The sequence below is a fragment of the Fonsecaea nubica genome (assembly GCF_001646965.1).
Source record: "Fonsecaea nubica strain CBS 269.64 chromosome Unknown Scaff95, whole genome shotgun sequence".
NCBI lineage: Eukaryota > Fungi > Ascomycota > Eurotiomycetes > Chaetothyriales > Herpotrichiellaceae > Fonsecaea > Fonsecaea nubica.
In genome coordinates this window covers 102,244-124,852 of record NW_019173768.1, presented here as the reverse complement: position 1 = coordinate 124,852, position 22,609 = coordinate 102,244, and the positions used below count along the sequence as shown (strand labels likewise).

Genomic DNA, 22,609 nt, shown 5'->3' with positions numbered 1-22,609 from the left:
GGGAGGGAGGGAGGGAGGGAGGGATCTAGGAACGGGTGATCATCTAGCAAGAAACAAACGAGTCTGTGTTACATGTAGAACAATGAACCTTTATTTTACGTTTTACTCTCTCCGCGGACACGGGTTCCAGCTGGCCTAAAGAAGTCTCTCGTTGTTTTCCACACAACCGTTCACTTAGTGATACAAGGAGGAACGACGAAAGAATCAAAGCTTGGACAAGAAGTGAATGGGCCAGTGGGTAAATACGTCAATGGGGACGTGCCTGGGATACAAGCTCGGGTATTCCGCATGACCTATAACCCATGGCCCATGTGGGAGGTATATAATGTATACATTAAGATTGATGGCCTCCGTTATGCGCCGACAAACTCGTTTGAGCCCTGGTGGTGAAGAAGAAGGTCGCGGCGGCAGCAGGACAGGGTCTCCTAGAAGGTGTGGGATTGATTGTCGAGAAGAGAAATCCGTAGGAAAGGTCGTGGGTTGCTGTGTTGCAGCAGCAGCAGCAGCAGCAGCAGCGGGAGGAGAGCCAGGTAACTGAGAAGCTCGTTCGATCGGAGGTCCCGTGTTCTTCTTCTGCTTTTCTCCCGTTATACCTCGATGCGAGAGACACTGTTCCCGTCTCTTCTTCTCGTTCCGTTCCTTGTATTGTTTGCCCTGACCTGCTCTTTGGTGGAAACAACGAGTTTACTTCTCCAGACAAAAGAATTTCCCTTGTGCCTCTTGCTCTGTACGTGAGTATGTGTCTCAGACGTCCAAAATGCTCGGTTCCGGTCTCGCGTCGCGCAAGCCAATTTCCTCCCCAAACCCCATCTTAGCTTCCTCTTCTCATTTCCGGTTTCCAGGACTTGTCCCTCAGTTCAGGAACTTGTTGAACCAGTCCGCGGCCTGCTTTGCGGCGTCGTGGTAGTTCTGCATGTCGACCTCGCGGGCCTTGACGCAGAAGCCGTGGGTGGCGCCCTTGTAGATGCGGAAATCGTAGTCGTACCCGTCCTCGCCGTCGCCCTTGCTCCCGCCGATGGCCTCGCGGAGCTGGGCCTCGACCTTGGCGGCGACGTCGGCGTTGAACTGGAAGTCCTTCTCGGCGACCGCGGACGCGTAGGGGACCTTGAACGTCTTGACCGCGTCCACGACCATCTGCGGCTCCCCGCTGATGTACGACGGGTGTCCGTTGAACTGCGCGTCGATGAGGCGCTCCTGGCCACCCTCGACGGTGGTCTCCGTGCACAGCTTCGTCGCCGGCCACGCGCCCCAGCAGAAGCCGCAGACGCCGAGCTTCCCTCCCTCGGGGAGCTCGGCGCGCACGTCGCGCGCGAACTTGAGGATGGTCGGGTACGGGTTCTTCGGGTGGCCGCTGTACATGAAGGGGACGATGTAGGGGATGAGGGTGAGCGCGGTGAACACCTTTGGGAGGAAATTGAACACGCTCAACCGGCTGTCCATCAGGTGGTCCATCTTCTCGAGCACGACCGGGGGCATGCCGCCCTGGTAGACCACGTCCGGGATGTAGACCCGGCAGCCCGTCGAGGCGGCGTACTTGTCCGCCAGGATCTTGTTGTTGACCAGTTTGAGCGAGAAGGCGTCGGGCAGGTAGATGATGGCCGACTTGGACCGCGCGGGGTCGCTGCCGCCGGCCACATACGCCTGGATTCCGTGGACCGTCTCGATCTTGCCCGTGGGCTCCGAGTGGTTGTGGACGGCGCCGCGAAAGCAGTCGGGACAGGACATGATTGTTGCTTCCTTTTTTCCTCCTACACTGTCTCTATTTCCAACAAAAGACCCGAAGGGTGAACGGGCGCACTCGTCGGATCTTTATATCTCTCTGTCGTCTCCGGCTCGCTTTAGTCGGATGGGTGCGAAGGGAGGTAAGTGTGTGTGAGAACGAGGAATGAATTGTTGGATGAAAGCGAAGAAGACCTGCATCATTTAAAAAGGGCTTGATCCGAGGGATCCCTCGTCCAATGGCTTTATACCCGTGAACGAGCGGCCGAGTCGAACAGCTACCAATATGTGTGGATGATCGGCTGCATGCAGGGACGACATCTGGGTTTCGCACATGCGGTGATAAGCTCCTTAGCTTCTTCCCCCCTCCCACCCACCTCCTCCGTTGGATAGCATGGTCCGAATCTGTAGCCGCATGACTAGTTCCGACTAATTGCGTGGTAGGGCAGGGCACAGGGCGACTGTGGATTCAGGTGAAGTTCAGCCGAGTCCGATTCGGGAGCAGAAAAGGCCGTGTTTGCGAACGGTGTTGAGCCGGTAGGGAGGGAGGGGAGGACAGGTAGGCTTTCTGTCTCGCACACCTATAATATACCGTAGCTAGGCACGGCAGACAATCAATTGTTCTGAGGCATTATTTACATGCGTCCTGGGGTACACCATGTGAATGGTAAGAATATGGGGAACGCATGCAGTCGATACTCCGTGATACTCAGTGCCGGAACCCGGCTGGGCGGGGACAGCCCAGAAATGCTTCCCCCTTGGCCTCCGCTCGAGATGGTGAATCTAGACGCTGCTCCTCGGTGGCGTCATTAATCCATACGATCGTTACAGCGCTTCAAGCGAGGATGTCGGCTCCGGGTCCTTTACTTGTACCACGACGACAATGTGTCATCTAACGACCAACATTGATCCCTACGAAACTCCGTATCCTGATCCGCCCCCGGGTCTGGTGGTGGTTGATGAACTTTTGCGAGAACACGGACCCGGAGTGTGATATGTCCTTCTGGGTCCTAGTCCGTGCACCTGATGATGGCTTGATGATACTTGGGTTTCATCCTGGATCCAGAGTAGCAACGTCTGAGGCAGTTGCGTTTTCCACGACGCCCATCCTTCACCTTGAGCGGTGTAATGATCGTATAGATCTGGGTCACGCCTCGCAAGGGGGACTCGGTAGTCCGTCCTGGAATATTGTCGTGAGACACTTGGGGGGAAAGGAGAAACAAAGATGTGAACAAATGAATCTGTTCCTCCTGGGACACCATCTCTCATACACTTAAACAGAATACCATGGGCCACCCACAAAGAGGGTCTGTTACAAATGGGTTTGTCGCATACCTACCCACGGTGTGCCCGCAAGTAAATTCTTGTGGCTCAACTGCGGAACGGAGAATCTTTGATGCGCGTCTCGACCCGCTTTGCTCCCCTCCACATTCCGCCAACCCGACACCACAAAGTACCAGCAAGAGTTTGGAACGGTTGACAAAGGCGCCCTTTCGACGAGAGGAACCGTTGTCAGAGCGAGAGACGAAGAAGGTCATCCGAGAGGACACGGAGGAGGGATCCGGGAAAAAAAGAAGAAGGAAAAAAAAAACAATTGTTACGAAGATACGTTGATCAATCCAGCCAGTGACGGGATCTGACCATGGTAAAAGAGCCAGCACTCCTCCTTGCCCTCCTCTTGCCCTCCTACTTATCATCGCCGCATGGAAAAGAATGATGCGGAAAAGACTGACTGGGAGTCGAATGTGCTTGTGAGCAAAATAGGGTGAAAAAGAGCGAGAGTCGGCGCCAGAGGTAAAGGCAGAAGAAGAGCACCACCAGCAGCCTCACGCCGAGTACTCGCACTTCACCGATGTGGGGACCAAGTCCGCGGCGTACGCGCAGCTGCTGGCGGCGCTCGAGGCCCTGGTCGAGTCGCAGCGGAACTGGGTGTGCAACCTGGCCAACGCGGCGTCGCTGCTCTGGCACATGTACCGCGCGCTGCCCGCGTACGTCTCCTCGCAGGCCCGCGCCGTCAACTGGGCCGGCTTCTACGTCCTCGACCCAACGAGCAACCCGCCCACGCAGCTGATCCTGGGCCCCTTCATGGGCAAGGTCGCCTGCCAGACCATCGTCCTGGGCAAGGGCGTGTGCGGGACCGCCGCCTCGGCCGGGAAGAGTCTCGTAGTGCCCGACGTCGAGGCTTTTCCCGGCCACATTGCCTGCGATGGCGAGACCAAGAGCGAGATTGTCGTCCCGATCCACGCCGGTGCGAAGGTGAGTCTCTCTCCGTCTCCTCCTATGCTGTTTACCATCGTGATCACCATCACATTCACCATTACAATCACTACTGTCGTTACACATTACAACTAGGCTTTCCCCCAGTCACTTATCTCTCTCTCGCCCTCCCTTTCTTGCGACCTGCCGAGTTGAATGGCCGATTAATCGCCCGTCTACATAGGTCGTCGGCGTCATCGACATCGACTGTGCGGAGCTCAACGGCTTCGACGAGCAAGACCGGGAAGGCCTCGAGAAAGTAGCAGCTCTCTTGGGAGCGTCTTGCGACTGGTGAGCCCCTGGTAGCCAAGGGGAAAGGTCCCTGTCCAAAAGAAAGGCAGACCAAGGTCAAAGAGAAAGAGTACGTCCAAGGGAGGGCTCATTGGCTTCCTCCGCATCTCAACTTTGGTTGGTTTGTGGTTTTCTCTCTTTTTCCGTACCAAAGTTTCGTTTGTGGGTATCTTGACATCGAGTAACACTCCTATTTCTATCATCCTTTCCATGGCATTCAGCGAACGGCAATATGCTCAATCCGAGTTTCCTTAAGACCCTGTCGCTCACATCAACAGAGGCACATCTCGAAGCAGATTCCCTCATTTTGCCGCCTTGTAAATCATAGCTCCATCAACAAGGCATTCGTAATTCATCCTGGCCACCTCCGTATTCTCGTTGAGAAACACACTTTCCGTAATTGCTCAGCACCATGGCATCCCTATCCGTTTCACGACTGAATTTTCATGTTTGCACCATCCGTAAAATTGGCACCCGCTCTTGAGCTCTTGATGATCCTTGACACCTGCTCCTCAAGCTCGTCCCAGTCATCCGTAGAGACCTTGGTCATGTGCGTGTTGAAGTATTTCTGAATCTCCATCAGCTTCTGCCAGTCGTCTCGGCTGCTGACGAACGTCACAGCCACGCCCACGCGTCCAAATCGACCAGTTCGACCGATACGGTGAAGATATGTTTGAGGATCTGCGACGTATCGACCGCCACCGACAAATCTGTCCGGCACATCGTAGTTGACAACCATCGACACGGACTGCACGTCGATCCCACGGGCGAGGACGTTGGTCGTGATGAGGACCTTGGCATGACCCATGCGGAATGAGTCTATGATGACGTCGCGCTGCGCTCCTTCAATTCCTCCAGTTAGAGATACCACTTTGTGGCCTTCAGCAGACATTCGTCGCTCAATGTTGTGTGCCGTTTCTCGCGTCTAGATCCTGCGTGAGCCGCCCGAAACAGATATGTTGAAGGAAATGGCTTACCTTGACAAAGATAATGGACGAGCCGATCGTCATGAGACCGTAGAATTTGACCAAGATTTCATACTTGGCCTCGTCACTGTCACAGTCAAGGTAGATCTGTTTGATACCTTCGACCGTCAAATCCTTGTGTTGGAGAGTTAACTGATTTGCGCCTGGAGCAAAGGTTTCGGCATATAGGACGACATTTTCCGGGAATGTGGCAGAGAATAAAACGATTTGGATGTTTTTCGGGAGCATCCTATAAGCTGGTTAATGTGAAGGCAACGACTTCTGGGCAACGCCGCTACTCACGACTTGACCCGGATGCACTGGTCACCGAGACCTTGTTGATCCAGCATGTTGTCTGCTTCATCGAGCACCAAGACTTTGACGGACCTGACGTCCATGGATCGCTTGCGAATCATGTCCATGACCGTGCCGGGAGTTCCAACAATCACAGACGCTTCGATTTTCCGCGAGCGGCTTGCTGCATCTTGAGGAATGGCAGCAGCCACAATCAGACCATCCACGAAAGAGCCCATAACCTTCACAACACCTTCGATCTGACGAGCGAGCTCTCTGCTGGGAGCCAAAACGAGTGCCTGTGGGGTCTTGCGCATTTGATCATTGCTAAGATCGAGACGATGTAGGATATTCAACACGAAAGCGGCGGTCTTGCCAGTACCAGACTGAGATTGACCGATCAAATTCTGAGGAGGATTCATCAGGAGGAGAGGAAGAGTCTTCTCTTGGACTTTTGATGGTTTTCGAAAGTTCATGCTCACAACGCCTTTGAGGATGTTTTCGTTGCTGGTGAGGTCAGCAGAGTGATAGAGACCTCTTGAAGAGGACAACTCACAGCCCAAGTTGCTCAAACGAAGTGGCCGAGTAGAGGGGGTTATTAGGGTCGGCCTGCATGTCTGCCAATTTGACCTCTACTTCGAAGTCGGGCTCCTCCAGCTGCGATCCGCCGAAAGGCTCTGTAGCTCCGTCGACTTGTCCGTTGTTCTGCGGTACTGACTCCGGCTCTTTCTCTGCCATGTTTGCGACTGGGGGTGGATTCTCGGTTGCAGGAGAGGCAACTTCATCTGCCCATGAGGTAGACTCTGGCTTGGAGATGCGGTCTTCCAAGGAGCCGCTTCCGGACGGTGTTTCGGACATGATGAGGAGCTCAGAGAGACGAGCGCTTTCTGCCGATGTGAGTTCTTCGATGTAGCGACGATCGCTTGAGGTTGGAAAAGGCCGACTCGATCGAGGGCAGGTAGATAAAGTCAGGCGGAAGTGAACGAAGAAGTCGCTGGCTAAAGAATACAAAAGAAAATCGCGCTGCCTTTGATTCACTTCTGTAAATCTCGAGCAATCTAGGTAGTAATAGTGAATAAAGGTCCGGCAGATGAATAGGTTGCTGTGAATCTACGAAAGATTCAGGCTGCTGTCGATGGAATGGAAAATTGGTGACCAGGGAATGAAATCCCACTAAAACTGTGGCGTAATTGGACAGGCATGACAGGGCACTGTGGCGCGTGTGGGTGGCAGGTGCGGGGTTCAGAGCTGGGCGTTTTAGCGCCTAACCAGCCCGTACGAGCACGACGAGGTACCTGGAGCCAAAACCCTTGGGGGCCAGTCTTTGCCCGCTCGATGTCACCCACAAACTACCGTGCCTTGGACCGTTTGATGATTGATCGACTGCCCCTCGCCAATCGCTGGGCGTGAGCTGCCCGTCAGATGAGTACACATACATTCCCTGCTGCGCCGCAGTCTGCACTAAGATCGAAAGAAATCGGAGAACTACGAAACCTCTTCATCTACGATATGGAATGATGCTGTTGCCGTCTGGATTACCCGACATTTGCGATCACAATGGCCCAGGTTGCGACAGTCAACTTTGGCACTGAGCTCAAGGTTCGGCTACTGCGCTCTCAGCCCTGAATTGTACACTAATGGGGATTTAGGACGGCTACAAAGCGGTCGACAATTGGGTGAGCCTGGGCATTACATGGCTCACGGAAATCCAAGAATTCTACCAGGAACGCTCTGCTATAGAAAAGGAATACAGCCAGAAGTTGGCCGCTCTGGCGAAGAAATACTATGATAAGAAATCAAGAAAGTCCAGCAACTTGAGCGTCGGCGACAATCCTGCTCTGACCCCAGGCTCTTTAGAGTCTGCCTCCCTCACGACATGGACCACCCACCTGTCTACCCTCGAGGCGCGAGCGAACGAACACGCGAAATTCTCTAGAGACCTCATAAGTCAAGTTGCGACACCGCTGGAGTATGCCGGCACGAAACTCGAGGAATTGAGAAAGAGCCATGCCGAATATAATGCCAAACTTGTCAAAGAGAGGGACTCATCCTATGGTGACCTGAAAAAGTTAAAACAACGATATGATGCTGTGTGTCAAGAGGTTGAGAACCGAAGGAAAAAGGCAGAATCGTCCATGGACAAAAGCAAGGCTCAAAGCACGTACAACCAGCAGTTGATGGAAATGAACAATGTCAAGAACACATATCTGATTGGTATCAATGTCGCGAATAAGATGAAGGAATGCTATTATCACGAATACGTCCCGGAATTGCTCGATTCCTTGCAGGATCTGAACGAGACTCGTGTGTCGAAACTGAATTCGATATGGCTGGTTGCCGCGTCACTCGAGACCAACACTCTCAAGAGAAGCACCGAGCTCATGACTCGTCTCTCGAACGAGATCCCCCGAAACAACCCAAGTCTCGACAGCAATATGTTTGTGCGACACAATGCTGTGCAGTGGCAGGAACCTCCGGACTTGGTCTTTGAACCGTCGCCAGTGTGGCTGGATTCGGACAACATGATGACCGATGATGCGTCCAAAGTTTTCCTTCGCAACATCTTGCAGAAGAGCAAGCCGCTGATCAACCAGCTCAAGGCGGAATCGGCTCAGAAAAGGCGAGACCTAGAAAACGTGAAGCAGGCTCGGCGGGCAGGCAAAGACAAGCGCGACGAAGTAGAAGCGGTGCGATCACAGTTTGCCCTGCAGGAGGATCTCCATGCCGTTGAGCGTAAACGATTGACGGCAGAGGTGGAGACGTCGACGATTACTTCAGTGGTGGGTGATCTCAGCATGTATGGCAAGAGTCACACCTTCAAATCGGAGACGTTCAAAATACCCACTAATTGTGATCTATGTGGCGATCGCATTTGGGGTCTGAGTGCCAAAGGGTTCATATGTACTGATTGCGGGTTTACCTGCCACAGCAAATGTCATATGAAAGTGCCTGCAGACTGTCCAGGCGAACAGACAAAGGAAGAGAAGAAAAAATTGAAAACAGAACGGCAAGCGGCGGCCCTGATGGCCGTGGAGGCTCCGCCAGCCGCCTCGAACGGGACTACAGGCCCTCCTCCATTAACGAGGCAAGATACGATGAATAGTCTGTCGTCTGGCTACGCGGCTAGCGCCACAAGGTCCTTGTCTGGAGGTGTTCCGAGGTTGTCAGCACTGGATGATTCAGCGACCAGCTCTCCGTTAACAACCATTACTTCCAACTCCGGGTCATCGACCACCACCGCATCGAGACGAAACAGGATTGTTGCGCCGCCCCCTGCAGCCTACGTCAGCGCACCTGGCGCCGACTTGGCGGCCAACGGAAGCGGCCAACCCAGAGGCAAGATGCTTTACCCGTATGAAGCCAGAGACGAGGGAGAGGTATCCCTGCCAGAGGGCGCGGAGGTGAAGATCCTGGAACCTGACGGTGTGTAAACTCCCAACCGTTGTCTTCGTTTATACTGAACAACAGCAGATGGCGGCTGGACCAAAGTCCATGCTGGCTTGGGAAAAGAAGGTCTAGTGCCTACGGCATACCTGGAAGAACTGCCCACCCCGGCCAGTACGCCCGCGCAAGAGCGCCCACCGTCATTGTATTCAAATTCGAGTGCCTCCCTGGCATCGTCGACCCTAACTGGTGCGAATAAGAAGAAGCAAGGGCCAGCAGTGGCACCGAGACGAGGGGCGAAGAAGGTCAAATATGTGGAAGCTCTTTACCCCTACACGGCCCAGAGTGATGCCGAGTTCGACATGGCCGAAGGAGAAAGATTCATACTGATCAGTATGGGTACCGGAGATGGCTGGGCGGATGTCGAGAAGAACGGCGAGACAAGAAGCGTTCCTGCCAACTATATCCAGGAGGTCTAGGAGATCGCAGAGGAGCGCCAAACTTTGGAATTGAAAGGCATGTTTACATCTGGTTAGGGCGCATAGAAGAATAAGCGAAGCATCTGAGCGTCAAATAGAGGCACGGGCGGCAGAGTCTTGACCAGGAGTCATCCTCCGCCCAAGGCAGGACCCAGGCATCATGAGATGGAGGCCCAAGACTGATACAGCCTCGTCAGAGCCAGTCCGAGTTATGTTGGAGTGATTTGACAGCGGGTTTGGTTGAAAAAGTGTCGTTCGCAGTATATGACCAGCGTCTTCCTTAGGTCCCCCCTCCCCTTCCCCCCCTTCTTCCCCGGTTCCTTGGCCACAAGTCCATCCAGTCCTCCTTGTTCTGTCTGTGAATTAATGTCTTGGGTCTCGATGCATCCAGCCCGCCTCGGCCCCATTCAGCCTCGCGATGTAGGAGTTGTGATTGGTTAATTGGAGGCTTGGCGAAACCTTCGCTCAGCTCTACGGCAACGTCTCCCTTTGCATCTGCGTCAGACTGGATTGCCATCTCGTATTCAAAGAGCTCGCGCCAGCAACAGCGCCAGCACAAGGCGCTTTGGCTTTGGCCATATCCCAATATGCAATGGTCCAAGTCTGCCCTTTTAGTATTAAGCTCTACCACGTTGAGCTTGTCCACTGCTTAAGTCCTCGGTGCCGGCAACCAGTGGCTTGCGAAGCGAACGCCCAACGTGGTGGGTGGTTGACTGGTCTTTTGCTAGCATGCCCTCTTCCCGGGCTCAAATGCTCCTTCTACTTCGGGTCCTTTGATCAAACCATGGCTTTCTACGCGGGTAGTCGTCCGTTCGTCCATCCATAAGTACCTCTTTTTATCTCCCCAGCCTCACCCCATTCAAGGACGTTGAACTGTCAGTTTCTGCTTTGGCATTCTACAAGTACAGAGCAAGTTTAGACTTAACAGCTATGGCGGGGATTACTGCTTCAGTGACAGCCATGGAGCGGGCAACGGCGAGGGCTATCCCCGTCAGTCCCATCACTTCAGCTCCCATTCTCACTCATCAGCGCGGCTTAATCAAAAGGACTGGTGCCGACACAGTCGAGGACAACACTTGTGGATGGGTCAATGGTGATCTCAGTAGGTCTTGATGCGATTCCTTCCTTCGTCGCATCCTATCGCGATACGTCTGCCTCATTCCATGGCTGTATGCCACAAACTCTTACGGCACAACACTGACGAATTTGGCCGCACTCGCCTGTCTAGATACGCCTCTTGTCTGCAACTACCAAGCCTGCCTTTGGTCTCCAGAACTGCATGCGGTCGGCTGTTGTGCGGACGCTGCAACGACGGATTGCGCCTGGGTAACCTCCTGTGTGCCATATTCCATGGTGAATAACGGCTGCGACATGGCTTGCCAAGGGAACTATCTCAATACTGTTTGGTTCGTCCCATGTCTTCATGCTTCGGCAGCTACCTTGAGCCATTCTGTGAATTCTCCACAGCGATCAGTGCTTGACTGGATTTGTGGACGTAGTGATGAAGCCTATCCTCTTTGCGCGACGGCGACGTTTGGCGGTCCAGCGGGATACACCTACCTCAGTTGCACAGATGCCATCGGTACAACGGACACGGTTAGAGAACTTTTTCTGTCAAACTCCATTTCATTTTAATGGAAACATCAAGAGTCATGATGTCGATATCTCCCACATGCTGACACCCACGTTTGCAGATGATGCTCACATACTATGGCGGCAATGCAACAGTCGATAACTTACCCAGGTATTTCTCGAGCTATTGGTACGAGAGTACCGCCACCTCTTCCACGACGTCGACGTCTACTTCGTCTCCCACCGACGACACAGGCATCAACGACACGATATCTTGGCTCTCCGGCCACAAGACCATCCTCATCGGAGCCATTGCCGGCTTCTGCGGGTTACTCATTCTCCTCGTGGTGGGTGGTTGCTGCGTGGTACGGAACAAAAGGTCCAGGCGAGGACGGTATATTCCGGCTAGTCAGCAGATGCCACCGCACGAGGCTTACGGGATGCACTATCAAGGCGCGGCGGCGTATCAGCGGCCTCCATCGTACCAGTCTGGGTATGGATACCAACAAGATTTCGGTCAGGTGTACGTGGCTCCGAATAAATGAGGGAGACGCGCCGAGACTACTGTCTTGATTTTGTTCCAACTTGCTCAGGCTGTTTGGTTTTGGACTTTGAAGTGTATACGTCTCTCGCGACATCACTCGGGACAGGGACCGCTGGTTATATGTCAGAGAGTGAGTTGTTTTGACACGGCGTAGGAGGCTGATTGAACTGTTCTGCCTCCATTTAATCCTTGAGGACGTCCTGCGCTTACACTGTTACTCGTAGCAAGGCCAGCCAAACTACGTAAATACCTATGGACCCCATGGTGGGCTTTGATTGATCTACTCCACCCTACCCTACTCTACTCTGCTCGGCTCTTCGATATACCTGGATAACCACCTATTCATCCGCGCACTAATTCATTCATCCAGCAACCCGTCAACTTTTGAACCGGAAACTCATTCTTTCATTCATTCATCCCATACCTCATTCCATCTACATTAGCGCTGCGGGAGCAGATATTCTTGGGACATTTGAAAAAACACCCCCCTGTTTCGGGGATGTCATAGCCCCTCCCTCGAAGAAGGCTTGCTCGCTACTCTGTTAATCCCCCTTTTCCTTTCCTAACCGGACAAATTCACCCGGTGTTCTTGTCTGATTGTGCCAAAATAAGATATATCCCCATGTCTTTCTTGAGTTTCTCGATCGCAACTCGAGGGGTGTATTCGCTCTGCGAAGTCACAACTCACCTCTGCGGAAATCCCTCTCTCATGTGCTAACGCCAAGGAGGACATCGGCCTTCGTCCTTCATTCTTCATGCTCCGTCTCGACTGTAAACTAGAAGAGCTCCACGAGGACCCTCACGCCCTTCCCTTCCCTGCTCGGCAAGGGGATGAACCTGTCCTCGCGCATGTCGACGTCCCTGTCAAAAGTCGTGTCGAAGAGGTGCAGGCGGCCGACGTCGCCGTCAAACGTCACCCCGTCGCCGTCGCCGTAGACGCGGCCGCCGCCGCCGTAGACGCGGAACAGCTTGGCCAGCACGAGGTACAGCTCCGCGTACGCGAGGTTGATGCCCAGACACTGCATCGCGCCCTTGGAGAAGCTGACCAGGAACCTGTCCAGGCGCGGGTTCTCGATCCACCGCTCGGGTCGGAACTCGTGTGGTGAGGGGAAAGTGTCGGCGTCGCGGTGGATCAGGTAGCTGCTCATCGAGCACGGGGTTCCGGGCGGGATTGTCCATGTGGTAGGTCCTGCGCGGTCGGCGTGCTTGTCGTTGTTGTCGTTGACGACAAAGACGAGGGTTTCGTCCCGCGCGATCCGTTCGAGGCGCGTGCAGATCCCGTAGCTTAGTCGGAGGCCCTCTTGTATGACGCCCGTGAGGTACGGGAGGCGCTCGAGTTCAGGCAAGGGCGTGGGCCTCGTGGGATCCGGGATCGCCTCGTACAGTTCCCGCTTCAGCTTCTGCAGGACGCCCGGGTTGGACAGCAGGTAGAAGACCGTCACCGGCAGGGTCCAGCCCGTGGTGACCGCCCCCGCGCTGACGACCGTGGCACCCTCGTCGGCGAGGCGGGCCGTGCGCTTCTCGACGGCCGGGAGGGAGCTGTCGAGGATCTCGTGGAAGATGGTCGGGTGCGAGGCCGTCTTGTGCGACGTGTCGACTCCGTTGCGTATGTTTTCAATCTGGTTCTTGATATCCTGTCCCCGAAGGCCAGATCAAAAGTAGGCTTTTTGTTAGTTTGGGTCGAATAAAAAGTGGCGGCTCAAAAGGGCCGGGATTGACGGAGAGAGACGAGGGGACGAGGCACATAGGTAAGGGGACAAAAGGCTAGAAAACTGTTCAACCACTTACCCGCTTAAATTGCAAGTAACGGCTCGCTGCAACAAGGTCAGTCGTGTGCCAATGATATCGACTATCAGTGCGGTTGATGATGGACCCCTCGGTCTGAAGGAAGCCATCCTTACATACCGTTCGGATCGAGTCTCCGAGCCATCCAATCTGGAATATTCAACACCAGCCAAAAGAGCCAGTACATTTGTTTTGCAATCTGGCCCAGCGAGCTCGTGGAAGAGGCCGCCTTGAGCATCCACGGGTCAAAGTCCTCGGCTTCAAGGTGATGTTCGCTCCGGGCAAACGCATACTCTGTGATGACATCTGAGCGACATCAGTTCCAGTAAATTCGGCAGTGGATTGGGAGCGTAAGGAAACGAAGACGGCAGGAGGGTCCAAAAAGCCAGGGACGGGGAGTTTTTTTTACCGTACGCGTACGCGGCGAACGCGACCTCCAGGTTCAAGGGCTTCCTTTCGTCCCCTTTTCTCACGTTGCCGAATTCTCTGACCCTGGCCATCAGGAGATCCGCCTTCTCTTCGATGACGCTTTGCAGTTTCCGAACACCTGGAGGTAGGTCCACGTCAGGGGGTCTGTCTAGCCCACGTTGAAGACTTTCCAGCTTTCCATGGTCTCTGACAAAAGCAACTCACTTTGCATGCTAAAGTAGGGGCTCAGGGCCGCTCGTCTCGCCTTGTGCAAGTCGTGGGGATTCGTGCTTGCCCCTGCACCAGGCATGCCGAAGCCCTGGGTGTAGCGTTCCCACCGATCGCGGCGTCGTGTCGGCCCTGCGTAGATCTCCTCGTAGAATCGAGGAGGGTAGAAGTGCAACTCCCGCGGGTTGATGCGGACAACGGGGCCATATTGCTTGTGAAGGTCACGGATGCGGAAAGTGTACTGTCCGCCCAGGATGACATCGTAGTAAAACTCGTACCTGAGATGGGATGTTAGGTCGACTCGCTCGGGGGCGATGATCTCTGTGAAGTAGACGGGTTGGGACTTTGAGATGACATCCTGCTTACCAGTAAGTTGCCGCCGCGATTCTGGGGCCCGGAAAGTGAGCGACGGGGCTGAAATACAGGCGATAGATGACAAGCCCGATGTTGTAGCATATCCATAGAGCCAAGCAGGCGAGCGGAAGGAAGAGCGACGACTTCGCTTCAAACCACAAAGCCTCAAAGACACCCATACTGAGATCTCGGGCGAAGGTTTGGAGGCGGCGGCGGCGGCCAGAAAGAGCGGTCTGTAGAGCATCTCCATGTCAGATTAATATCTTGGGTCAAAGCAGGTATCTCGTAATAGTCGCTGAACTGGCCGTGATGGGGTCGATTGAAGTGACAACGTCCAAGGTGGAAAACGTCTTGGGACATGCAGGGATCTTGACCCGCAGTTCCCCGTCTGTGCAACGTGTCTCCAGTAACAATTCGTCTGAGACCCGTCGAGACGGATGTGCAACTGTGATGCAAGAGACCAAACCTGGAGCCAATGATTGTGGTAAGGGACATGAAGAGCAGGAACCCGGTCGTGCATATGCATGGAGCGAATGTCATAACGACATTTTATCAACGGGTTCTGGGTTCGTTCTGGGCGTGACATTTCGGAAGCGAGCGAATAGAGCAAGGAAATGAGAGGTAAACAGTGGTACTAATTCTTCAAGCGTAGTCTTTCTGGCAGTGATAGGATATGTAGTAGAGCATCCTGGTCCAGCCCGGAAGAGAAGGCGCTTTTGCAGTAGTCGGGGTAACTCACGGGTTTGATTCGGTATTGAAGGTAACGATGTCAAGCCAACCCAAATTGCCATATAGAAAGCGTTTGGTCATCGCGAGTACTCACCGTGGCGATGAATATGGTAGTCCATCACGGTGAGCAACCATCACCATCCATCCCTCATCGGAGAGACAGGGGTAGCATGCCAACATCAGGATACACCTCCGTCGATGGCTACCGAGGTCAATGAGAAATGGAGCCTGCCCTGCAATGATTGTGTTTCTGCGGTCCCTGCTTCTGCAAACAGCATGTGAGCCCCCGCCTCCTTGTATTTCCAACAGCAGAGCGGGGAGCATGTAAGCCCATTCTAAAGCTGTGACCGAAAGGTATTTTGACCTGCTCTTCGGCTCACCCCGCCATCGACGAACGTCGACCAACTTCAAGAGACCAAGAAAGTTGATGCTTGACTGTCGATCCACAGAAAGTGTTGGGACGGGTTTTGGGGTTGTCCTCGAGCCCACAGTCGCGACGATCGGCCATTATTCAGTTCGAGGAAGCTTGAGGATGCACAGGTGGACTCGGAGACGCGCCAGGTCGACCCGAGAATGGGGTTCGCAGGTTTCCGTGGAGCTGGTCCTCGATCAAGGAAATATTGAGGATCAGTGGAGGGAGGCGGAAACCTTCACATCATTGTGAAGGGGGTTGCTCAGCGAGCATCTGGAAATGCTTGCGGAGTTGGGAGGGCCCTTGAACTGCTGCCGGTGGCCGGTGGCTGGGAGGCGATCGTCTGCACCCAAACCCTAGTCAGACAAGAGTTGGTGTTTGTTCAGAATGCAGCGCATTGAGGAGACAGACAACTGGGAAATTCCTGGGAAGAGGGTGGAATTCTGTCCCATTCTCTTGTTTGCAGGAAGTTGAGGCGAACAGAATGAACGCATCAACAAGGTGGCATGGCAGCGCAGGGGATTAGTCCTACGGTCAGTCGTTGAGCCACATGCGTAAAAAGTCTCACTCGTATTCAAATGCTGTACCGTATCCACCGCCGCACAAGGACTGCCAGATCGTGGAACTCGTGAATATACACACTGTCCTGTGAGGTATTAGGGCATTTGGCCCGAGGAAGGGAGCAGGTATCGCAGAACAATCGCTCCATGTCAACCCACTGTCACCGCTTATTATTTCGACGTGTGGCGGGCGAGTCAAACTGCGCCCCCGCGTTTCTGCCCATAGTAACTGATATTGACCAGATCAACCACGACTTGTGCACCAACAGAAGAACAGACAAGCTCTCTCGCCTGACGTCGATCTCTTCCAAATATATCTGAGCCGCTCTCCCAAGATTCCTCAGTAGAACTTGACTGACGTATCGACCGAGCCTCCTCGTGCCCACGAACCGCGCGGCCTTGATGGTGTTTCCGAACCTCTCTTCAGACGTCACAGGGAAGACTCTGCGGTGCCGTAACTGCTGAATATATCTGGAAACATCGTCCTGGGATCGTCATGCTGCTTGCCATTCCGGGTTTGTAAACACAGCTGGCGTCCCTCGAACCACGACTGCTTCCACCTCGCACAACTCCAATACAAGAGATACCACGAGGTTTGCCATCCACGTTGATTCTGACCACACTCATCTCATGATTCGCAAATTGTAAGATGTCCATGAGCATTTCATCTGTCCAGTGTATGAGAAATGCAGGGGAGCACATCCGCCGTGTAGACAGAATTCACAGCTGAGCCGCAACAGCACGTTCCTCAAAGCGTTGGAGAAAGTCGTCTGAATGTCCTTCGATTTGCTCCTTTCCCTGGTGAGATCAGTCCGCATCAAACGCACAGCTTCTCAAGTCTTGGGAAGGAGACAGGAGACTGCTTCCAAGAGAGCTGCAGCACCGAACAAGAGACGCTTCTTCCAGCTGTTCTGGCCCTTTCCAGGTCACTTTGGGCTGCATTCTTTCGGCAGAGGCGGCTCGAGGCCAGTTGTCGCCGCTCATCAAAGTGCTGCGACTTTCGAGGACTTTGATAGCACTGTCTTCGTTTACGACCAAGGCATCTAGAGTAATCAAGTAGTAAGGGCGGGAGTACTGCGGACTTGAACGATCGTGGAAATTCCATATACCAAACAAATCACCTTCCTTTGCGGAAGCGAATCATACCACCTTCGCCTCCTCAGCCAATCGGTCGATGGATCAGCGAGACAGACAAGTGCGATGTTGTTTCGATCCAGGCCACCAGCATTTTACCTGCCTACTCACATAGATAGTCCAGGACTCTTTTCCACAGCCATTGCACAAACGATTGATGGTGAATAGCACCCAGTGTGACTACAACTTCGCCGAGCAAAAGATACGATGCCGGGCATCCCGACGACCAGGCCTGGGTGATTCCGTGCGAAGCCGGCTTTGTTGAAAATCGTTTAGGGTCTGTAGCCAGGATGCCAGGCCACTTCCTTGTCCTCCTTTCCACGGCGGCCCCATTCCATTCCCCCCGGATCTTGAGTCTTAACCAATCTAGCAGACGGCTAAAACCTCTAAAGCGACCTGTCTTGAACAGTGATCAGGTCGCTAATGGCCCGTGGTTGGTGAAAACAAGCTAGACACCCGCGAACTAGACGTGCTACCTGATGCGACCGGACTCGGGGCTAGAAAGTTCACTGCATCACGAAAATGTCGCTGAATTACCGCAAATGGCATGTCCGTTCCCTTTCTCAGCCGTTGCCGCCAGCGCTGAGGAACCTTTGGGTTTAGACACAAACTTAGCACCGGTCGCCTAAGGATGATAATCCAACTTAGCAGCCGTCAGCTGAGAAGAGATGCGGACCTCTCGCAATAGTATCTCTCGGGACTTGGTATAGAGAGAGAGAGAGAAAGATATGGACAGGTCGCATCACACTTAGATGGCCTTATTTTTCTGAACTTCCGTCCATCTTCACAAGGCCAGTCAGTCAGTCCAAGGTACACAAACTTACATGCTCAATAACTTGTACCGGAAGGCCAACGTGCATACATTCTATGCTGCGGGAAAGCGGAAATTGGTGGCTATCCCTCTGAGCACATGGGAATCTTGACTTCATTTATTCGAATGCCTGCTTCAGCATGCGTTCTACCTCCGAGGGGGACAGTGTGCCGGGTGCGAGTCGAAGGAGATGCATCAGCTCTTGAGTTGAGTCGGATCTTGTCGGCTTGGAAGGACGGCACCTCTTCGCTTCGTGGCGATCCCCTTCCTCGGTTTTCTGTGGGCATATAGCGAGTACTGCCATACTAGATTTCGCAACTTCCCGAAGCAGGCAGGCAAGCGCATCGTTTTTTCTTTCTCGAATCTGCCCACCTTCGCTGACGCAACACGCAGACGGCTCTCCCTCAGCTCGAAAAAACAGGAGTACGCGTCATGAGGATAGCAGCTAGGCGGCTGGCAGCTGCAAGAACAGCCGCCAGGAATCAAGGACCGACCTCCGATTGTGCTAGTGTTGGGGCGCACAGCGCAAACTGTCAAGCAGGGTAGTCCACCCGGGATGACTTGCCATTCGATTCCTGATGCAGGATGCATTTTGGCAGATGCAGCAACTGCCTTGAACGTCGGCGCAATTTTCAGTTTCGCCTAGAAGAAGGGTTTCCCCCGCTACTGGAGCCCCTAGTGCCTGTTTGGATGTACCCGTCAGGATCCTGTCCAGAAGTCCAAGAGCCTGGGACAGATCGCTCTCAGTGTCCCGACGCTAGATGCGCCGTGTGGAATGCGCGAACTCGCAAGGCGAAGTGATCAGCATCATACAAAGCAGCTAAACCTCCAAGAAAAGCGGTTTGGGGTCCTCTGCATTGGATCGCATTGCAGGTGGATGGCGGAAGCTGGGGTCCTCCGAATGACCTTCTTCCCTCGGCGAGAGAAGCTCACACTTTAGTTGTTAGCACACCAAAAGACTGCCAGTTCGGGGTCGGACTCCTGTCTCAGGCATCGTTTGGGCCATCTCTCGGTCTCTCTTTGGGACTGGGATGGATGGTGTGTCCCGAAGAGTTCCCGCAGAGAAAGCTGTGCTTGGGCAGGGGGGAACAAAACAATAATCCTTGAGCGCCTGAAGACGCATCAGGAGGCATGGGGGCCAACACAGATGGCTGATGGCTTATTGGAATGCTGTGGACTGCCTGTCGAGCCGTTTGCTAGATGGCGCAAGGATGGAGACGATACTGACTGACTGACTGACTTGACTCTCAATGTAGGATGTGGAGATTTCATCAGCGTTTGCACAGTGTCCAACTGCGAACATGTCAAACTTCGGATATGCCAGCTAGATCATCCGGTAGCTTGCTGTTCTAGGGATGGGCGACTCCGTTCTTTCCCGCTGGGCATGTCCCTTGCTGGACAGTCCTGACGGTTAAGGCACTCTTGTGGTCTGTGCGTGTGTTTCTTAGCTACCCATCGGTAGGTTGTACTAAGCGATACATGGCACCAGCCGTGATCCGTCGTCTCCTTACTTTCCATCGAGTCCACATTATCGAGGACTGTCAACCACTTCTCTTGTTTCTGCGCCCCCTTCTGTTCCACAAACACCTGTCTCTGGAGCAGGACGGCCTGCCTGCGTGAACGTGAATTCGCATGTGCGGGGTTGTCTCTGGACATCTGCAGAGAGGATGAATTGGGCTGGCGGAGGCTGGTGTTTGGTGTGGATGAGGAGGTACGAGTAAAGCACCGAGTACGAAGGGACAGGACGAAGGAATGTACGGCAGACTGACTCCGTCCTAGTAGGGAGTACCTCGTAAGGTGTAAGGCTGGCGCAGCCTCAACTGCGCCTTGTCCAACCTCGTCCATCTCCTCGCTTTCTCTCTCCCTTTCATTTTGACTTCACTTCAGCCACCCGCCAGCCAAGTCATTCTATACCTACTTCCCCGGTCTACGATAAACCAGGGGCGGGCCTCCCCTTACTGGACCCCCTAGATTATTATCCTTTTTTCATTGGACCAATCTGTCGTGCCTTTCTCTGCATTTTTTTTAGTCACCTGTCAAAATGCACCAGAACAACACCCCCTTGTCTCGACCCTCCTACTCGAAGTTCGACAGGCCTGCTATTCGCATCTTATTTTGTCCACGCGTCGGAAGAAGCCTCTCGAAATTTCCTGCCCGCTCTTTGAAAGCCACGGCGGCGTATTGAAATGAAACATACATGCAAAACAATGGATGGCCACTGACCAATACCAGCGGAAGATTCACCATGTTCGAGTTACCGAGTAATGTCCACAGCCTTCTTGACGCAGACCCCAGTTGAGCCTTGCCAAACCTATGCTCCACTCCTTGTTGCTCCTGATGAGCCCATCTCTCAACCCAAGTTCTCCACGACCGACATCTTGCTTTTTATCAGCGGATCCATGACATTCTGTTCCCAGCGCTTTGGGGATGGAAAGCAAGATACTCATAAGATTCTAAGCCAAAGGAACAAGGCGAGGCCAACCCCACTATTTTTCCAGATTTTGGTGCCGATCCGCCTCGCGGAAGGAGGTGGACCGTGCGATCTGAGCAAAAATACCCCCTCCTCCATGGCGATGTCTGTCCCTTGAGTGATCAACAGGGTTGTCGACCCCTCGTCTTTGCATTTGGTGGCAGCTGTCGCGTGTCTCAGGGTCGGACTACATAAGGCTATTGTTATATGCATGAAAAGGTGGGAAGCTTCATACCCTTTCCTAGGCACCTTGGATCTTTCTTGCTACACGCACAACCCTGCCCTCCATTGAACCTTACACCGCCCACTGTTCCAATCATGGCAGGCCTTGAGCCTCCAGGTCGAGTTAAATTAAGTGCGTGTCGGAGAATACAGAAACCCTTAGCCGGCTACGATCTCTCTTACTTAGAGGACCAAATGCCCGCCCCTCAATCTCTCCTGTTTCTCTTTCTCATTTTCAGAAAGATTTGTTCAAATTATCTCCATACGTGATCTCCAACCGAACCGTGGCGAGCCCCCTCCCCTATCATCCTCACCGCAAGAACCACCAGCAAGAAATGGCGGCAAGAGGGAAGAAGTTCACCGTCGGCGTGTTTGGCGACCCGGGATCGGGAAAAACTACATTGATCCATCAGGTAAGCGCGCGAACTGCCAGGTGGGGATGCTGGTCGGAAGCGAGGTGATGATGAGACTGACGAGGTTCTTTGCTGCGACACTGTAGTATCTCTTTGGGGAATATCTCGAAGAGCACAAAAACATGGTGCACTACGGCAAATGGGTCAACATCGAGTCGGAGCTGATCGAACTCGACATTATCGAAACGGGCAAGGACCCTGTGGATTTTCCTGAGTTCGATGCCATGATCTTTGTCTTCAGCACCTCGTCGGTGACCACCTTTGACTCGGTGATGCGATATCAAAACAGCCGCCGGCGGCTGATTGCCCTGGTCGGCACCATGACCGACTATTACGGACAGACAGTGGCTTACGACGCCGGGCTCAACCTGGCCAAGTGCATGGGGGCCGGGTACTTCCACTTCTCCCCGCACCACGGCTGGGGTGTGCAAACGCCCTTTGAGTTCTTGCTGCGCCGCTTCGTTGTGCAGCAGCCCAAGCATGTCGAGATCGTGCCGATGCCCTCGATCAACGTATACCAGTGGGTCAGAGCCAAGTGGTACGTTCACCGCATCAAGAAGCCGAGGAGCAAGGTCTGGTACGACGATTAGACTAGCCCTGTCATCGGACGGTATATGATATATGAGCACGAGGGGCAGCACGCTACCCGCCATGGAGCATGAGGAATGACACCACTCGACAAAAAAATACATGAACAAACTCTTCCACCAAAAACCCAGCAAAAGCACCAGAGCGATTGAGCAATTATAGCCGTCATGGCTAGATATTCCTCATCCTTTTCTACCTCTTTCCCCTTCGGCTTGTTCTCTCTTCCTGGCGCCAGGGGCGATTGAAGCCTCTTGTACGAACGTTACGACATTGACGATATACTCTCACCTTCGGACAACCTACTCACAAACGACACGGACACGGACACGGACGCGCAAATGGACACGACGACCACAAATCAGCCACAACACCTCCAGCGAGGATGTCATCAGGCACGGGGGGTTTTTTTTTTCGGGGGGTGGTTTCCTTGGTTTCTCGGAAACACCACAATTCTTTTCGGGGGCACTTTTTACTTTTAGTCGTCACTTTACTTCTTCTTCTCTTATTCACTTTTTTACTTGATGTTGGAAATGACGGGACGGCCTGGATGACAAACGAGGAACGAAAATCACAGACGGCGGTAGCTAGCTACGCCTTTGATATCACAGACAGAAATAGAAACATAAACAGACATGGGAAAGGATATCTCCGTACGGGAGAATAAAAGTTGCGTACTGAGTACTATGTACACTTTCCTCGTGTAGTACTCTACTACCTACATACCTCCTGTAGATATCTACAGTAGGTACCTCCTTACCTAGGTAGGTAGGTAGTTTAGCTGGTACAACCACGAACATGAACACAACCCACACCGCGAGACCACATGACATGCATGCAGGCAGCGTATCTTGTCTTGTCTTTCCCCGTCTTGCCGTGTCTCGCTCGCGTCGATTTATATCAATGCCCAATGCCCATTGCCCAATATCACTCGGTATACTTTACTTTTACTTTTGTTGGATACTTGGATACTTGGATACTTGGATACTTGGAT

The 22,609-nt window shown here is 53.4% G+C and overlaps 6 protein-coding genes and 1 non-coding gene across 7 annotated transcripts; 5 read left to right on the top strand and 2 right to left on the bottom strand.

The window, feature by feature from the left end:
• Positions 1 to 852: 852 nt before the first annotated feature.
• Positions 853 to 1,725, bottom strand: AYO20_09810 (hypothetical protein; the record flags this gene model as incomplete). The annotated part of the gene is made up of 1 exon (XM_022648078.1): positions 853 to 1,725. The coding sequence occupies one exon, from the start codon at positions 1,723 to 1,725 to the stop codon at positions 853 to 855; it is 873 nt and encodes a 290-aa protein (XP_022495970.1).
• A 1,636-nt stretch (positions 1,726 to 3,361) lies between these two features.
• Positions 3,362 to 4,270, top strand: AYO20_09809 (hypothetical protein; the record flags this gene model as incomplete). The annotated part of the gene is made up of 3 exons (XM_022648077.1): positions 3,362 to 3,364; positions 3,484 to 3,975; positions 4,160 to 4,270. The coding sequence occupies 3 exons, from the start codon at positions 3,362 to 3,364 to the stop codon at positions 4,268 to 4,270; spliced, it is 606 nt and encodes a 201-aa protein (XP_022495969.1).
• A 426-nt stretch (positions 4,271 to 4,696) lies between these two features.
• Positions 4,697 to 6,383, bottom strand: AYO20_09808 (hypothetical protein; the record flags this gene model as incomplete). Its single annotated transcript, XM_022648076.1, has 4 exons — positions 4,697 to 5,191; positions 5,244 to 5,481; positions 5,535 to 6,032; positions 6,082 to 6,383. 4 exons carry the CDS (start codon positions 6,381 to 6,383, stop codon positions 4,697 to 4,699), a joined length of 1,533 nt encoding a protein of 510 aa, XP_022495968.1.
• A 699-nt stretch (positions 6,384 to 7,082) lies between these two features.
• AYO20_09807 (hypothetical protein) lies at positions 7,083 to 9,388 on the top strand (the record flags this gene model as incomplete). The annotated part of the gene is made up of 4 exons (XM_022648075.1): positions 7,083 to 7,124; positions 7,175 to 8,426; positions 8,481 to 8,948; positions 8,997 to 9,388. 4 exons carry the CDS (start codon positions 7,083 to 7,085, stop codon positions 9,386 to 9,388), a joined length of 2,154 nt encoding a protein of 717 aa, XP_022495967.1.
• Positions 9,389 to 10,318: 930 nt separating this feature from the next.
• AYO20_09806 (hypothetical protein) lies at positions 10,319 to 11,505 on the top strand (the record flags this gene model as incomplete). Its single annotated transcript, XM_022648074.1, has 3 exons — positions 10,319 to 10,490; positions 10,662 to 10,984; positions 11,083 to 11,505. The coding sequence occupies 3 exons, from the start codon at positions 10,319 to 10,321 to the stop codon at positions 11,503 to 11,505; spliced, it is 918 nt and encodes a 305-aa protein (XP_022495966.1).
• Positions 11,506 to 12,690: 1,185 nt separating this feature from the next.
• Positions 12,691 to 12,784, top strand: AYO20_09805. Its single transcript has one exon. It is a non-coding gene; the product is annotated as a tRNA-Asp (tRNA).
• An 8,168-nt stretch (positions 12,785 to 20,952) lies between these two features.
• On the top strand, positions 20,953 to 21,620 carry AYO20_09804 (hypothetical protein; the record flags this gene model as incomplete). The annotated part of the gene is made up of 2 exons (XM_022648073.1): positions 20,953 to 21,030; positions 21,117 to 21,620. 2 exons carry the CDS (start codon positions 20,953 to 20,955, stop codon positions 21,618 to 21,620), a joined length of 582 nt encoding a protein of 193 aa, XP_022495965.1.
• Between the last annotated feature and the right edge of the window lie 989 nt (positions 21,621 to 22,609).